Source organism: Mycetomoellerius zeteki, unplaced genomic scaffold (genome assembly GCF_001594055.1).
Source record: "Mycetomoellerius zeteki isolate Tzet28-1 unplaced genomic scaffold, Tzet1.0 scaffold35, whole genome shotgun sequence".
Classification (NCBI taxonomy): domain Eukaryota; kingdom Metazoa; phylum Arthropoda; class Insecta; order Hymenoptera; family Formicidae; genus Mycetomoellerius; species Mycetomoellerius zeteki.
In genome coordinates this window covers 615,818-634,038 of record NW_017257338.1, presented here as the reverse complement: position 1 = coordinate 634,038, position 18,221 = coordinate 615,818, and the positions used below count along the sequence as shown (strand labels likewise).

Below are 18,221 nucleotides of genomic sequence, written 5' to 3'. Positions count from 1 at the left end.
TTTAAGGCTTCCTTAAATTTATCTTCAGATGCTCTACGAATTATTTCATTGGCTACTGAGCATTTAAAGATAAATTTAAGGAAGCTTTAAGTATAAGGTCTGACTATGAATACGGGCCTAAAATTTGACCAGTGAAGACAAAGGAATTTTAGCTCCTATTGTTTTGATTGGTCAAATTTCAATCTTTCAATCTTCAATCTCAATATCATATATTTTCACTGCTGCCAACTGTACTGTTTTTATTGGTCATAATCAAACTTATTTTCGAACACACAGATGAAATTGTACCTTAACCATAACGCCGTATTGTCTGATTGTTTCCTTCTTTGTTTCGGAGGCAGGACTCAGGAGCCAATAAATAAGAATAAGAACGTTATTTAACAATAACGTTTAGCTCAAAACAGATCGAAACAATCGATGGAATGGACAGTGAGGTGAGTAGATCTCTCCAAGGATATCGGAGTTTTACTTATGTATGTCCTAGTTTACACCGAGCACTTGTGATATGTGTATTAATAATTTTTTATTAAATTATCTTAATTTCGACAATACATTTAAAGAATTGTGTACTAAGTACAATACAAATCTATATGATTAATTAATTGCTGTGTTCAGCAGCAACTTTGCAACTGTTGTAAAATTTTTCGATATGATTGGTTTATACGTTTAGATCTATAAGAAATCAAAAGCAAGTATCTTATTGAAGAATTTTACAACAGTTGCAAAGCTGCTTTCTCTGCTGAACGCAGCCAAGATCTATATAGAGAGTAATATAATATTATTAGCTTAATTATTATGAATAATTATTGAGAAAATAATTTTATTATTAATGATTATTGCAGATAAATTATCATGCAATTAATATAATCAGAACATTTACGTGTAAGATATAATAGTTTACATTTTGTATATATAATATAAACTGCCTGTTACATATCTGTGAAAACTGTAAACAATCTATGATCATCGAAGCTTATGTTCATTGTCATTACACTGATTGCACTCTGATTGCTTTTATTTTGTTTTTATATTTTTATTTATCAATATTGAGTCAAATACAATACCATAATAAAACTTAATTACTTCTTTCAGTAGTAAGAGGCTGTGCACAATGAAAGGAATAACGAACAGGGAATAGGAAATAAGAATTTCAAGCTATCAGAAATCATGTATTGTGGAATACACAGTTTCTGATAGGTTGAAATTCTTATTTTTTATTCCTTATTGCTTTTATTGTGCCCAACCTCTAATATTGTTTTATCCAATTTACAATAATTTTCTTATTTTACATTATTTATATATTGGCTGTGTTTCAAAATTCATTACTGAAAATATATAGTATACGTAACATAAACTGAAGATTTTCAGCTTTTTTGCTGACAGTAAATTTTGAAATGTAGCCATTGTTTATATGAAAAAGAGTTGTATAAACTTAACATAAACTATACATAAATATTTTTTGTATACACATAATCTCGAAATATGTAGCACAATCCTGGTAGTATCAGTTTTATTATGAATAGTTATTAATTACTTTATTATTAATACTTTATTATTAATAGTTATTAAGGATAGAACTTATAAAAAATATTAATTAGTAATTAATTAAAAACAGGTAGCATCACTATCATCATACAACGACTCAGTTTTTATTGCAACTGATGTTGCAAAATGCCAAGAAGGAAACACATCAGCCGAGGAAGTCTCTTTGCTTCGAAATTTGCAAAGAGCCGTCTTGGAAACAACAGAAGAGAATGCTGCATATACAAAGGAGATGATGGCTTTATTAGCTAAATTGAATCTTGATGTCAAAACATTACCTAACGACATAAAAGAAGGTTTAGAAAAAGTATCTTCGATCCTGAAAGCTGAAAAGCTGTTCGAATTTGATGAAACGACATTGCGGGTGGTTAGAGAACGAAAGATCATAGAGGAAAAAAGACGGGAGCGAGAAGAGAAGCAGATGTCCGTACAGCATGATAAATTATTTAGAAATTGTACAAAGTTGCAGACAAAGCTCGATCATCTTCAAGATGCAGTCGATGCTCTCAAGAACTCTATTGATGTTACAGAAGAAGATAAGAATGATATGTATTGCAATAAGATTTTCCTGCCTACAAAATTGAAGGAGTACCAGCAAGCTGTGGAGAAATTGGAAACAGATTTAAGTGATATGCAAGTTGACGAACTTTATTCGGAAAAAATATTGAATAAATATAAACTGTACCTGGAGAAGACAAGCAGATTAGCAGATCTTAATCAATCTCTCGCTCAATATGAGGATTTACCACCAAACTTGCTGCAAGCTAAATTGTTGGTAGAAAGCAAAAGAAAAGAGTATGAAAAGTTAGAACAGATATTTTTAGAAAAGGCTCAGAAGATTTAATGGCATTTCAAACTTGACTATTAACATATTTCAGTATTTACTCTTTATACAGATGTCATTAATTTATCTTACAAATAAAAGATGGAAAGCAAGAAGAAAGAGTAGAAAAACCTAGAACAGATATTTTTGGAAAAGCACATTGTCAGTAATAAATTCAAGTTTTAAATTTCCAATTCAACGGAATAAACTTTAATATATTTTAGTATTTTCAGTACTCTTTGTACATATGTCATTAATTTAGCTTATAAATAAATGATCGTTTATATGTGCATATATTTAAAAAAAACTTGTACAAATCTGTTTTTAGAAACCATATTTCGATTTTGTTTGTTTCCGTGCCATCCTATTCTGAGACCACTGATTTTTTAATTCCAGTTCCATGGCTTTAGCTTGATGTGCTAAATAAGTTATCTGATGTTTCTTCTTGGATTGGGAGTTTACCCCACCGCTCTGCATAGACACCGGCCTGTGTACAGATTCTTCCGTTAATGCCTTTACCAACCATTCTCTTTCATCCGGTTTTATGTCTTCTCCATTTATTTCAATTATGTCCGCTTCGTCGATTTCCTTGCGTTTTATACCTCGTTTTCCACAAAGATACTCAATCGCTTTTTCGTCAAAGGCAACATTGCCTTCCAAGTCAACGTTATATTCTTGTTCAGGAACGGGTAACTTCGGACCAACCTCTGCTTTATTCTTCAATAAAATCTCTTCTTTCGGTAGATTTATAACATTACTTGTTAACGTTTTACTCGATTGGCCATTCATTGAAGTATCAGGTTTAATAGAGGAAGAGCTGTGTATCTTATGATCTTCCACATGTTTCATAAGTAAAACTTCAGTATCTGATTTATGTATAAGATCATCCGAAGGCAATGTTGAATCTAATAATTCTGTTGGATTATTACTTGTGGAATTGCCTGGCAGATCTTCACTTGGGGCTAGCCCAAAGAAATCTATCGGTGCATCTTCTTCATCAGAGCTTGATTCATTATGTGATTTATCTGAAGTTGGCTCTTTTACTTTAAAGTCGTTTTGATTTGTACTGGATTTCCTCATTGTGTTTGGCTGCCGTACATTTGCTTTTATCACTGCGTTCTTAACAGCCTGAGGTATTAGAGTCTTATTGTTCGCTGTCTCTCCTTTTGGCGCTGTCAAGAGGGAAAAGAGTCCACAGCCCTTCTACAATAATCAATAATTCATGAGTTATATCTATGTATTTATTTTGAGAAAATTTTCTAAACTTACTTGTGACGATTGTATTATTCTGACTGGTTTCTCCTCACTCTCCTCTTCAAGATCCTTAAACTGATACAGTATGGAAATAATACAAACGTTCGGTAAAATTAAGTATCTAAATATGTGTATATATATATATATATGTATGTATAACTTTTAGCAAAATTGTATCCAATAAGTAATTTTTGCAGGAGAGCAGATTGAAGTTAACAAATAAGCGCAAAAATTATTTATCGAACGCAATCTTGCTAAAGAAAAAAATTGTTTTTTGTGTTAAAACGAACAACTTTTTTCCATAGTAAAATCACATTTGATAAATAATTTTTGCGTTTACTCATATAACTTCAACTTGCTCTTCTACAAAAACTACTTGACAGATGCAATTTTGTAAAAGAAAAGTTGTTTCTGTTAGTATAAAGTATCATGTCCTGTACTCCGAATACGGGAATTTCAGATCACCCTGTATATACACATGCATACCTCCAATAAGGAAGGCACTGATATTTTCACTATCTGCTTTTTTGCTGGTTTCGGGATTTGACTTTCCGTTTCTTTTTTCAACAGAATATCATCTTCGACCTCCTCAACATTTCCCATAGAAGTGGAACCTCTGGGCTTTGGCAAGGTATCGAGAAATTGTTGTAAGTTGTGCTCCACATCATCGTTCTCTTCCTCAATGTTTGTACTATGTGAAACTACTTTCGGAGCAGGTAAGGATAATTTCGAACTTATTTGTACGGTTACTGCTTCGGTCGCATCGTTATCCGAATCATTCACGGTATTTGATTCTGCGGCCTCACTGTCTTCGTTTTCCGAGCTCTCGTCACTGCTGTCGTACGCTACAAGGCTCATTTTCGATCAGGAATATGTTTCACACCATGGTGTGATGTGCTCAGTTCACAAGCGTCTCTCTTTAATAGCGTTTTCGATTCAACTCGACTCACTCAATCCGACTCCGAGTCAATGGTCTGTTCTGTTTAGCTGCAAAAGAAGAGCTGAACTGTGCAAGAAATGCAGCCAAAAAGAACAGACCGTTGACTCGGAGTCGGGTCGAGTCGGTAAATCGAATACGCTATAATTATGATTAGTCGGTAATACAAATAGCTTTAGGATCCCCTTAAGGATAATGGCTTCAGGACGTCATAAATCGACGCATAAGTATTTTTAAAGACGTCATATAGATGTCATTCTTGTACTTTTAAAAAGTATCTCATGAATTTTAAGACATCATTATGATGTGTGCCTTCCAACAAGCGACACAGTGCGACAAAGTGATCATGTCATCTTTGTTTAATATTGGCAAACAACAAGGATATAATGATCCATTGTGTCACACTATCATTTGTGTCGCTTGTTGGAAGGCACACATGTCTTACAAGACGTCTCAATGTTCTCTGGGTTTAGTCACAAAATATCAATTGTCGATAATGTCATCGTTCTTCAATTATTCCCGAATTTTCGGGACCCAGTTGATAATTATGAAAATATTTGGAATTAAAAAAGTCTGCACTATCGACCTCGATAAAGTTTGGTAATCGGTTTAGGATTCCCTTAAGAAGTAAGAGTAAAAAATTGACCAATCACAGTCGATTATTCTTTTCACATTCGACTGTGATTGGTCCATTTCTTACTCTTACTTCTTAAACCAAGCTTACTACGTGTATTGCAGACGGGTCAAAAATAATTGTCTGTGATTGATTAATTCCTTACTCTTTCTTCATATGCTAAACTTACTTTGCATATTATAGACGAGGCATAATAATATCTTGTCTGGATATATATATCTTCCAATTAGTATGGTTAATAATACAGTGCTCTGAGTAATCGATGATTGGATAGTTAGATGAGACATGGATAGTTAGATCAGACATCTACAAAAATCATAAATTTGAGAATGTAGTTGACGTGTGTTTTACAAGTTTGGAAACTAGATGACAGCACAATTAGCATTTACAATAGCGCAATAAATGAACTAAAGCATCTGTAATCTTTTTTGTTTTTTCGACTTTCGATAATAGTCGTTAGGGCAGACAAAATTTCAGTAATAGTAACCATAAGACGTAACTTAAGCCGATAAACCAATTAAGATATTGCTATATTAGATCTACGATTAATCAAATAGAAATAACAGTAAATTTATCCATGAGACAAATTTCAACCGGTTGAAATTGATTAACAAATCTAACAAATAATTAATAATAAGAATTTTATTTTAGATGTATAGTATACAGGGTGTCCCATTTTAAATAATGCATTAAGATTTTTCGAAAACGTTGATTGTTTTAAATGGAACCCCCTATTTTTCATTACATTTTCTTGTAACTTACCTCAAGAGCTTTTCAAAACACTATAATAAAATATTTTTTCATTAAGTATTTTTCGAGTTATAAGGCTCGAAAGTTACAGTACAGCATGTATTAGCCGGTATTACGCAAGTTGTCCGACCGACGGCTAAAACCTCTTGAATGTTGTTCAGGATCATGTCCCGGATAACATTTGTCAAGATCAAGGCCATTGGAGGCTATACCTCTTTATTTTCACTTTTACGTAAAAATGAATTTTTAGTGCAAAACAAAACGACATTACAGCACAATCTTGCTGAAGGCGGACATTTTTATGATGCTATGACATTGCAACAATGTTGCAAATACATTGCGCAATCTATTTGCAATATTACAACATTGCAATGAGATATATCTGCAATCATTTTGCAATCTTTCTGTGCTGTATGGGAAGTTATGAAAATTTTGTTAATTTAAATAACCTTTTTTTCTAGTTTTTAATTAATCAATTATGCTCATAAACTAAATATTATATTGCTATGATAAATTACTATTTGAATCAGTGTAATCAGTATTTACAATTATTTAGATAATCATCTAGATGAAGAAATAGCTTCATTTTATCTTCATCTTAGATTATTATAATATGTACTACCATTATTTCATTTTTATCTTAGACAGAAAAAGTGCTATTTTTTTCGAATTATCTTAATATGTGTAACGAGTATTTTTTCCCTGTAATATTGGTTTATATATATATATATACATATATAAAATATACACATATATAATTTATATATATATAGATAATATATAATACAAAGTATCCAGTAAAAATCGTAATCTTAAAGAGGTCATTCCTGAGATTCTCGAGTCATTTTGAGATGAAAATCGTAATAAAAAAATGTCGAGGCTAAATAATTTTTGAGTTATAAGCATAAAGTTAGTGAATCATACCGCCAAAAGTTTACGCGTTTAGGTGTAATATGTACAATGCGAAGTGCCAATCATATCTGAATGTGCGAACTTTGGACGATTCACTAACTTTAAATGCTTGTAATTCAAAAACTCTATTATTATATAGTCTCATATGTTATTGCATGATATATGCGATTTATGTTTCAGCGCAATAATGATATATACATTATTTATAACTAATAATAATGTTATCATTAAGTTTTATTTTAATATTTAATTTTTTTGCAACAAATAATTAGAAAGCATACATATTCGAAAAATTCTAGTTCCTAGAAAATAAAGATTTATATAATATTATAAATGAAAATATGAACAAAATTATAAAATTATATATTATATTATAAATGATAGCTAATGGTAGAGAGCAAGCTGATGTCAAAATGACGTAGCCCTCTATCAAGGAAAAATATGAAAATATTATTCTTACATTCTAAATTATTTTTAAAGCAATATTATCATACAATTATTTTAATGAAACGACTTATAACTTTATCTCTTATCTTATGTAGATACATTTTTATTTTATCTAAGATATGTTTGCGTATAATTTATCTTATCTTTATCTAGATAATATTTAATTATTTGAGCACAATACTGTCGATAATTTCCTGTTGTTTGACACACGTTTCTTCAGTCCCTTTTTTCTTTCTCAAATGCATTGTTTCAATTTTCTAAAGTTGTTCTGTACTCATATTTACCGTTTAAAAGAATGTGATAATGTGATTTTTTTAACCGCAGTTCGTCGTATTTTAGGTACCGTTTCCAACGTTGAGAGATCAGCCCGACCCTGATCCGTCCGTCTGAAAACCTTGCTCTTTTACGCAATTTTAGCGTTTATTAAAGTTTGCTCGCAAATGAAACGAAACCCATATAACCTACCTAATTTAGCGAGTAGCATTTTCGAGTGGGGGCCACTTCAGGAGAGCAAGAGGAGGAAAAGGAGGAGAGACAAGAGATGGAGGATGATGATGATGAGGAGGAGGAGGAGGAGGAGGATGAGGAAGAGGAGTAGGAGGAGGAGGAGAGGTCGGGTTCTATTGACAGCGGTTATTGCCTAACTGCGTACCTCCACCTAATATGCCCGCTTGGGGATTCGCAACCAGGGCCGCTCGAACGAAAACTGCAAAATACACTCGCGAATCTTTAATTCCACCCCCGCGTGTAATCCCTATCGATTCTGCAGCCGCTTTCGCTCACGCATTGTTACACGGTTTTTGACTAAGAAGAGTTTATGCATTTTCTTTTTTTTATTATTACTAAATTTTCTTTCACATTAGATCTATTAAATTCATTTATTAAATTGAAAAAGATCTATTTTTTGTGACAGAGATAATGTATTTTCCGTCATCGATTTTATTCAAAATTATTTTATTCAAAACATGAGAAGTTTGATCCTGTTATATTAATTTTTATTGTATACATATATTAATTGTTCACGTATATTTTAGAAAACGTTTGCAATTGTTACGTGTTTGCAGAAATTGTAATAGAATCGTATTGTGACACATCGCTTGATGAGGCACGTCGATCGAACTTTCATTTTTACTCTTTATCCGGTCTTATATCCTTACAATGGCAATTATTTAACGTGGCGAATCATCGCGGATCGCGATTTATTATTGCTGAGACGGAGGTTTCTTCGTGCGGCACGATTGGAGATTTATCCTTTTTTCCCTTCCCGTTGCCTCGATACCTCGACGTACGTGTATGCTCGCGAACGGATGCGGGCAAATAACGGCCCTGCCTGCATTTGAAACTCTATTAACTCTCCGAATATTAGCTCGTCGAGCGAGATTAACCTCATTGTGCCCCGTTGAAAATGATGACATCACTATTAAACTCCCGTCGGCTTACGGAAATTGATTAAACTATCAAATTAGCTCTACTAATATCAACACATCAACGCCGCGAGACCGGGCCTCTGGCTTCGAGGTTCAATCCTAAATGGCATGAATTTGCTGGTCCGCACGATCGTTCGACGTGCATTCATCGGTGCGACTATATTCTCCAAGTTATGCAGTCGCGGCTAAAGCTTAATATAGTATATGGTGAAACCGAGGGGTGATATGTGATTGCGACATACCATCTCACGCGGTTTAATTTTTCAGCGTGAGTTAGCCGATCGAACTCCTGTCCTCTTTAGATTTCTTTTCCTGTCCGAAGCTTAATCGAATCATGTTTGTAGATAGTCAAGTATCATCTATTAAATGCAGAAAGCAGCTTGAGAAAACTGTGATACTATAAAATTCTTTGCTTCTTCATTGATTAAAAGTCTTTACACGAACTCGAAAAGATTATCACATACTATTGTTCGATGTAAAATAATACAACAATAGAATGCTCACTAATAATAATGTAGCTGACTTGCGATTAGAAAGACGAAATATTCTATTTTAAATACAGTTCTAATTAGCGTTTTGTGAACACGAAATTAATATTAAAAATTCGTACATATTGCTCATTGAATGAAACGAGCAATATTTAGGTATGTTTCTTTGGATTCGATCAGTTAAAAATCTGCATCAGAGCGGTGCATCCAGATTGTACCGTACGGTCATGTCGTAAGAATTCGAGTAGTAACGCCAGTCTCCTCTTTCTCAGCCACCCTTTTCCATCCGGCATTCAGGAACTACGGAGCGTTAGATGTACTGTTAAGGGAAGTGTGAACAATTTCGTGCATTGTCGAGACTATAATATGGATGGCTGGCAGGATAATTATTGGAGGCCGTTTGAATCTAACTGTTTCCTTCATTAGCAGTCTCAGTTCGCCCGTTTATCTCCTTCTCTCACTGCGCCTGCAACACTCTCTCGTCCTCCCGGCCTCAGTTAGCTCCTCTCTCGCTCTCGCTCTTTCTCCATCTCTCTCTTTCTCCCTATCTGAATTTTGTGCAGAATTACCCGCCATTATCATAATTGCGCTATTACCGATAATATCTACGACTCCGCTTCGAAACTGTACCTCGATGCTCTTAATCCATTTTCTATTTGGACAGCGGGGGCTTACGGTGGACGAGAAGTCGCAAATTCCGTTGCGTAATTTCCGCTCCATTGAATCGTTCCTTTTCCCTTTCCCTCCCTTCTCTCCCACTTGTCACTTGAGATTATATATTTTGCAGCAACAGACTGGATAACGCAAAAACGAAACGCATATCTGCATTTCTGATCGTTGTACGCTTCTTCCTTTGCTCAGACTTCTTTTTCGCAGACTGTCACGCTGTTAACAGTGGCGCGTGCACAATAATATCAATAATACTCATCACGTGCACGGGAAGATCGAAATGCTAAATATTGGACAGTTACACAGAGGCTTTTTGAGTGATTTGAGTAAATATCATGTAATATAAAAGATAGATAAAATATAAGAGAAGAAGAAATATAAATAGCAGTTATACATATAATGTGCTCTTGTCATGTTTTACGTGATATTGTGCGTTGAATCACGTGATAAAACCGAGATCAAGATTTGGAGTGTTTAATACTTACAAGAGAAGTTATCCAGATGTCCAATTAGTTTTAAAAAAATAACGGTTAGAAGTTATAGTATCCTACTTACTATTAACTAAAATGAGTGCTATTCGCTCGGAAAATTTGATATTCGTTAGAAAAATGGATTCAAGATAGCTAGACAGCTAGATAACTTCTCTTGTTAGACTAATATTTATAGTCGATTCTTATATTTAAGATCCGTCTTAAATATAATCTTGTAAAATATGTAAATAAGTAGTAACATAAAGCCATAATATATATTAGCTTCTTAAGACATTACTATCTTAAGATATTACTTAAGACGATCTTAAAATATGAACCAACTATGAGTATCGGCCTTAGGCGACTGTTTTCCACGTCAAGCAATTAGACCAGCGGCAGGTGGCGCACTGAACATGACAGTTTTTAGAAGGGTAGTAGGATAGAGGGTCACCTCAATACCGCACATAAATCATATATGCATTAGCGAGTATTACGAGTGACGATTCGTACTTCCATAAATTCATAGTCGGAATATCCTGTAAGTTTTACGCCACTTATTTTTTCTACTCAATCTTAAGTCGATGTGTGTTCTCTAAGTTTTTCCACTAAAAATTGATAAATGTCATCCTTGGGACTTGACATAATCAGTTACTGACATAATCAGTTACGACTAGCTTTTCAAAATCTTGTTAAATCATCTCATTCGATCGATTTTCAGCTTGGTTCCTGTCTCTTATTCCAACCCGCGCGCAGCCTAAATGTCGATTGGCATTTAGACTGCGCGCGGGTTGATGAAGTAAGGGGCAGGAACCGAACTAAAAATCGGCCGAAATGTGCAACTAAATCCGAGTACTGTCTTAGTTGATTGATGAATCAGATACATTGATACATTTTATTTTAATAAATTTTCTATTTATTTTTGTCTGTAATTAGTTTAATTATTGCCAGGGAATAAAGATAAACCCTGAAGCGACCACCGTCGGGCATCGCATCGTTGCGAAAGTTTGAGACGATATCGTCGCCGGATTTTCCTTAACAGCTGACAAAACAAAAAAAAAAGGAAAAGAAAGGAAGATATCGCGATGACAACTTATCTCGTTAAATCTCGTTCTTCGACAGGAGGAAGATAACGAAGGAGTAAGAAACATGCCCCGCTAGAAGCGGGAGAGAGGGACGAGGGAGGAGAGAGGCGACTAAAGGCGGTAGGTGGGGATGTGGCATAATTACGAATATTAATTGCGTTTCCAACGAGCTGCTGGAACCGGAGCTGCTGAGTGCAGATGTCAACCTATTATCATCCCCTGCCTTACAATGGGTGAGATCTCGCTTTCTCTGCGTCGCTTTATCCCCCTTCCTACCATTCTCTGTCCGCGTCGTCCTACCTCGCCCACCTCCGCGATTACCCCTCTCCCGTATTGCAAAGTTAACAATGTTACTCGCTCGTGAATAGCTGCGGAGTATCATTATCAACGTGTCATCAGCAGGGCGGGGTCTTCCTACCTTCATAAAGTAAGATACTACAAAACTGATGCGAGGCGCATTCTCGCGAGACATTATCGCCGCTTTGAGGAAAAATCTCTCCAATGTATTCGCTGTATTTCGTTGTTACCTTGAAAATTATTCTCTTTCATTCCATAATAATTTTTTCGAGCAATTTCTTAACACGCGTCAATTAAGAATTATGTTGTGTAGTATGTTGTTAGACCTGTATATGTTTATTAGGCTTGTTCTTTAGTTGCATTGGACTGCACTAATACTTTTATCTCGCTTTTGCCAAATTTTAAATGTACGTATATCTATTTTATTTTAAATACAAGTATCTACTAGTTCAGTTATAAAAAACAGACCTCTTCTAAAAGCTTCTAGATCGGAAACTTTACGCATCAATTGTCGATACAAAATGCTTAACAAAACTAGTTATGTACACAAAAGCTTTGGAAATAGCTATATATAGAAGTTATAAATAGTCATTGCGATAAAATAGTATAATGTAAATATATTTTATATAAAATTGCTGTAAATACACGAATTTCAAGTATCAGCTATCTAATTATCCGCTTATCGAAATAGTATATCCGATGTAAAATCCTTTGTACCGTGTGTAATATCGCATCTTGAGGTAAGTGTTGGAACGGAAAGATATTTGAGGACGCGGGGCGAATGGTGAGAGAGGCAGGAACGGTCAGAGAGTCATTTAATAAAAGTATGAATATCGTCAATAGCTCGATGGCTCGTTCCCGAATAATTTCCACTCTATCGGAAAATAATTATACTTTATCGGGCCGGATCTGTCTCTTTTCCTGTCTCCGCCTATCTTTACTCTCTCCCAAGGCGGCGTCTCAAATCGCTCAATTATATTTCCTCCCCGTTCTTCTGGCCATTGTCTCCTGAATCGCACGCGGCGTTATCCACCGGAGAAATCCCTTCGAGAACGATCGTCTCTTCTCTTCGAGAGGCCGATCCTCTGCCTTTTGCTTTCTCTATTGGCCAGCCATCAAATACGTAATCAGTGTCTGCGGATTTTGCTTCTATCCTGTTCGATTAAGTTGCTAAAAGATATTGAGCAATTTTATAGAACGCCCTGCTCTGTCATAGAGTAACAGGAGATTCTGATATTAAAGAATGCGTGTCTCTTTTTAAAGACTAATTGTAAGATTTTAATGCAATATTACTATTACATATTAATCTAATATTGATACAATTTCTGACATTTCTATAAAAAAGTATATTTTATTTTTTACAAATATGAGAGACGCATTTTAAGTGTGAAAAGAATCTTTATTAACGGGATACATTTTTTTCAGCAATTTTTTTTCAATATGCCATTTTCATTTACTTAAACAGATAGAAACGCAATTACAGTGGCGCTGTAACAGTATCTGCATATTTTGAGGAAAAGAATATAATGAAATGATGAATTATGACAAATGTTATTCAAGGAAAAGCTGTAAAATTTAAATAAAAATAGACCTTTGCTTCCTAAAGGTTAAAAATTTAACAGCTTCGCAATTTTTAATACTACTTTGTACATCAATTGCTATTGTCTCATTTGTGAATTCACGAACATCGAATTATGCGATCGACGTAAATCGTCCGTCGCGTTATAATCGTAATTTAATAGAGCTCATCGAGGCAATTTTGCATGTTCCAAAGGGCAATTAGTGCGCGACAATGGGGGGAACACCGTTGCGTTCGAGATAATTGACTAGGATGATTCGTTGTTACTCCACGCGGCTGAAAGGAGACCGAACGAGAACAGAAAGGAAGGGAGAAGCATCGGAGTGGATGATGGTCGTCGAGAGGGCTTGATCATTTCGGGGATTACGCGCTGAAAGAAGAGAGAAGGACCGTCTACACTCTACATCGTCCACCAAAAGAGCAGAAAAAAGTGACGGTGTGTAGGCAGTCACGGATTAAGGCACTTAGAGGCCCAAGGTGCAATTTAATTTTTGGCACCTCCATTGAAGAAATTGTAGGAAGTTTTAGAATAGAAGAAAGTTTGTTAAATATTATTATTTTCTAACAATTAATATAGCTTCGGAAACTAAGGATCGAAATTATTGTTTCGTTAATTTTATGCCCCTGCGAAATCTCAGGGGGGCTCCATACGTGCTTGTTAGATAATCCGCCACTGTACAGGGGAGGGTGAGAAGAGCGAGTCCTTGATGTGCGTAGGGGTAGGATCGCGGATGGCACGCGTGAATGCGTCTTTATAAAGAGTAGTCGGTGAATTGATATAAGTGAGCAGTTATTTCGCGATCATTTGGAATTCCCTGTGAATGTGACGAAGGGGAAGACGGCGAAGAGAGCAATGGCTTCGAAGAGAGGCGAAGAGGACGACGGCGGTCCCGAGGATGGGGAGCGTTCAGCCACGTGCGAGATGCTGGATCCGCACAACGGATCAAAGCCGATGGCTCCGGTCGGACTTCCGAATGTTCCGCCAGTGTCCGATACTTCTAATCTTGCACGGTCGACGATTCGGCATGTAATTTTGGTAAACGCAAGTTTCTCTTAGTCACAGAAATTTCAAGTTGAATTTATTTACGGTCCAGCTTCTCTCAAGCGGGATTCGATACGACATCATTTTTCGTTTTCGATAAACCTTTTCGATTTCGACATCGAATTTTTATCTTGATAACGCCGAACTTCGGATCCGGCCGAGACGAATCCCGTCTGAAGTTAAACGGATGAAAGATGGAAGAATTACTCCGACGTTTCGAGAGGTGATGGCACAGCGGTCTGATAAAGGTGAGGAGAGAGGTAGGAGAGGGTGGGGTGAGGTGAGGGATCGTTTCGAGGGACGAGCTAGCAGCGAAGAAATAAACCGGGCACAAACACAATAATTACTATCTCTTTATTTGGCTGTTTGTGTCGGGGTCGAGGTCTGCTCCGTTTTCTCTCTGCTTCGAGCGAGAGACGTGCGGCGCGCCGCCGTTGTGCAGAAGTTAATAAAATCCCCGCAGTCACGCCGGGGTGTGCAGTAACCCCCTCCTGCGACCCCTTTTCCAACTACCCTCCTTCTCTTCCCTCCCCCCTCCCTCCTCTCCGGACTGCTGTATAGAGAGAAGGCTTCAGTTTATTTAGCAGCGGCGTAGTCGCCGTTCGTTGCATCCAATCTCTCCTCTTTGTCGATCCCTGTGTATATCTGTCCGCGTGTTTCCTTCGAACTCACCGTTCCGCGCGCGAATCTACATTTTCTATTTTTCAAACGGATTCAATGTGTCATTATTACCGTCCCTTTATATTTGTTTCTTTTTATTTAATTCCTCGCATTTTCTATCCTATTTAGTACTTCTATTTTGTTATAGATAATTTTTATACTGTTATAGGTAATAATTTTCTTAAAAGTACATTATGCATTGATCTAAACGGACGAGAGAGAGAGAGAGAGAGAGAGAGAGAGAGAGAGAGAGAGAAGTAATTAATTAAAGACTCGATACTTTCAAATAATTAAAGATAAGTGAATGATATTCCTTTGATCTTAGCTCAATAAAATTCGGCTTTTCATCGTTATTAAGGCTCCTCACATGTCCTTTCATATCGAATTGTATTCTATTCTCGTGCACTTTATTAATAATTATTTTTATATTTAAGAACGTTGTTATATACATACAGAAATTTCACTGAGCTTTCATTTACTTATCCGTGTAGGCGTGAGCGAATGGTAAGGGAAGGTGTTCTTTTGACGCTCAGAGATGATAACTCGTGGGCGTAATTGTTACATCATGGATCCGCGGAGGACGAATAAACGGGTGCTCCATGAAACGGTGACGTTTGAAGGAGAGGAGCGTGAAGTAAGAAGGAGACGAGGAAGGTATGCAAGGTACCACCGAGGCCCTACAATAGGCGGCATTAAATCTGCAAAAGAGAGGTGGCTCGCTGCTCGCGGCGCGGAAAACGACGAGTGGAGCGGAATCGAGGCGCAAAGGAAGCAGATACAATTCACAATGGATTCGGCGAACCGGCGCGAAGATCAAACGCCACTCCAACGGGAATTACCGACGTCCATAACTGGCGTGAAACGACGAGTGTTAAAAGTTAGATCGCTTCGTGCATCTGCGCTCGTCGCTATCGAAAACACGTGCCACGAGATGATTTTGCTGTCTCGATTATGTCCCGCGTCTATTCGTCTCTCTCTCTCTCTCTCTCTCTCTCTCTCTTTCTCTCTCGTAATATTTAGAGAACAAAAAATTTTAATTCAAATTCATAGTGGAATATAAAGTGACGTAGAAATAAATTTATAATGGATACAAAGTTGCTTCTATAAATATATCGTATACACACGATGGCACATGAAATATATCATTTAATCAAATTTTCAGGTTTTGGTAATCAATTCTCTCTATAGTTTTGTTAAAAACAAATGTTATATATTTAAAAATGGTACGGCATTTTGTGTGCTACTCGTATATACAACACACACACACACACACACACGCGCGCGCGCGCACACAAAATATAATTAATAGAAGAAAGCCGCCGATACCGATATAGGTCTTCTACAGTGACATCCCTCTATATCTTTCTTGGGAACTAAGTGTATATACTTACTGCACTTTATTAATACTAATAAGAACATGATTTGTTTAGATAATTAAAAAAATCAAAATTCATAATTCATATATTTGTGGCTTGTTTTTATATAAAATGATTTCTACAAAATAAATTTCTTACAACAAAAAGTCAATTACAAAAATATGAAATTAAATTTTGTTGTATAAAATTAAAATATAACAACAAAAATGAAATAAAAATAAGGTTATTTACTTTTTATAGTTAAATTTACAGTAGTCACATCTTAATAAGATAGACAAATGTTAATAATAATATAAACAAGAACTTTAACATTTTTGGGTAATATTTTTTATTTTTCTTTTCGAAAACAACGTTTTTATAGTAATGGATTTTCGTATACGTTGATAAGCGTTGCCAACATGATATGATAAGCAGCGCTGCTACTAGATCATAAACGGAACAATTTATCAATAGTGTGTGTTGGAGATTGGAAGAAATATGCTGACAATGTGTTGACAGCGTTTGCCAGTTTATTTGTTGATTATTTTGTTTGGGATCTGGTAGCTGCGCTGCTTAGCATATGTTGGTAGCGCTTATCAACGTATTCCCGTCAATCTTTTATCATACGCTATTGGTATATATATAGCTATAAGTTATTCCGTCCGCGATCTAACAACTCTACACCAGAGAAAAAACTCTGACTATATAAAAACTCAAAGAAGAAAGTAAGTAAAGTATAAAAAGAAAACACAAATGAGTGGGGTGTTTACAGCAGTACGTTTGACACTCTGTCACTGTTTAATGCTCCAATATCAATGAGCCACTGTCACTTCAATTTATCAAGCAATCATTAATAGAAAGATCGAGCTCTGTTATCAATTTAAAAGTATGAAATATTTAAGAAAAACTATGCCTGAGGTGTTCAGACGCCCTACATACCTACTCGAAGGTTAAACAATAGTAGCTCCTTTATGAAAAAAATTCAAAATTTGAGTGTTCACTCAATTTAGTTATTTCAGACGCTGAACTTGAGCGTTATCCTCAACTTGAGAGTTAACTTGAGTTACTCTTAAAATTGTGAGTGTTATTTATTCTATACAATTAATTAATTCAGTTTTATTGCTAAAATACGTATTATTGGTCTGCATCATATTCCGGAATATATATGACACAATTATAATTGACAAGAAAACCGTTTTATCCCCTCATTCAAATTTTCCTTATTTCCCCCTTTGCGGTTACCCCATCCAATCTTGTATCCCATCCAACGGTGTTGAATCTCTGCAATTGTACAGGAATTGGTACTGATCGATGATCCACAAATTCTTAACGTTAATCGATATATAGCTGTGACATATCTGGTCAAAAAAAGTTTCACATATAGTTAAAATATATTTCTTCCATAAATAAATTTGCGGCGTCCATATTCAACATTTTAGCGTTAATATTCAATAATAAAGATTAATACTTAAGTGACCTTTACATTTAATTTTGAAAATGACACTCAAAGATTTAAGCCGTTTAATGTTTACATTTATCTAATGAGTGCCATATACAAGTGTTGAGAGTAAACTTTTAAATGTTTATAGCGAGTACACTCAAACTTGTTAAACACTCAGTTATTAGGTGTATATTCTCAATCTTTTAATGTGTACACTTAGTTTTAAATAAAAACGCTCAATCTTTGAGTGTACACACTTAATGGTTAAGTGTAAACACTCACAATTTAAGTGTATACATCCAAATTTGAGCGTAAACTCCTAAAATTTAGTGTTAACACTCAAATTTTGAATTTTTTTCATAAGGGCTATATTATTGATAATATTATATCGTTTTATAAGTTTATAAATTCC

At 35.4% G+C, this 18,221-nt stretch overlaps 2 protein-coding genes across 3 annotated transcripts; one reads left to right on the top strand and one right to left on the bottom strand.

Moving 5' to 3' along the window:
- The first annotated feature begins 277 nt into the window (after positions 1 to 277).
- On the top strand, positions 278 to 16,310 carry LOC108725464 (uncharacterized). Of its 2 annotated transcripts, XM_018452488.1 has the most exons (3): positions 278 to 434; positions 1,616 to 2,394; positions 16,278 to 16,310. In XM_018452488.1, exons 1-2 carry the CDS (start codon positions 423 to 425, stop codon positions 2,384 to 2,386), a joined length of 783 nt encoding a protein of 260 aa, XP_018307990.1. In that variant the 5' UTR covers positions 278 to 422; the 3' UTR covers positions 2,387 to 2,394; positions 16,278 to 16,310. The 2 variants fall into 2 exon arrangements, with proteins under 2 accessions (XP_018307990.1, XP_018307988.1); XM_018452486.1 differs by lacking the exon at positions 16,278 to 16,310 and having other exon boundaries at positions 1,616 to 2,539.
- LOC108725463 (proline-rich protein PRCC) lies at positions 2,659 to 4,703 on the bottom strand. The gene is made up of 3 exons (XM_018452485.1): positions 4,106 to 4,703; positions 3,635 to 3,694; positions 2,659 to 3,568 (listed from the first exon to the last, which is right to left on the bottom strand). The coding sequence occupies exons 1-3, from the start codon at positions 4,475 to 4,477 to the stop codon at positions 2,690 to 2,692; spliced, it is 1,311 nt and encodes a 436-aa protein (XP_018307987.1). The 5' UTR covers positions 4,478 to 4,703; the 3' UTR covers positions 2,659 to 2,689.
- Positions 16,311 to 18,221: the final 1,911 nt, after the last annotated feature.

Coding starts and splice junctions, on each gene's coding strand:
- LOC108725463 (XM_018452485.1), bottom strand. CDS start 4,477: ATGAGCCTTGTAGCGTACGACAGCAGTGACGAGAGCTCGGAAAACGAA. Junction 3,695..4,105: donor CAGTGCCTTCCTTATTGGAG/GTATGCATGTGT, acceptor ATACTGTATCAG/TTTAAGGATCTTGAAGAGGA. Junction 3,569..3,634: donor GAATAATACAATCGTCACAA/GTAAGTTTAGAA, acceptor TGATTATTGTAG/AAGGGCTGTGGACTCTTTTC.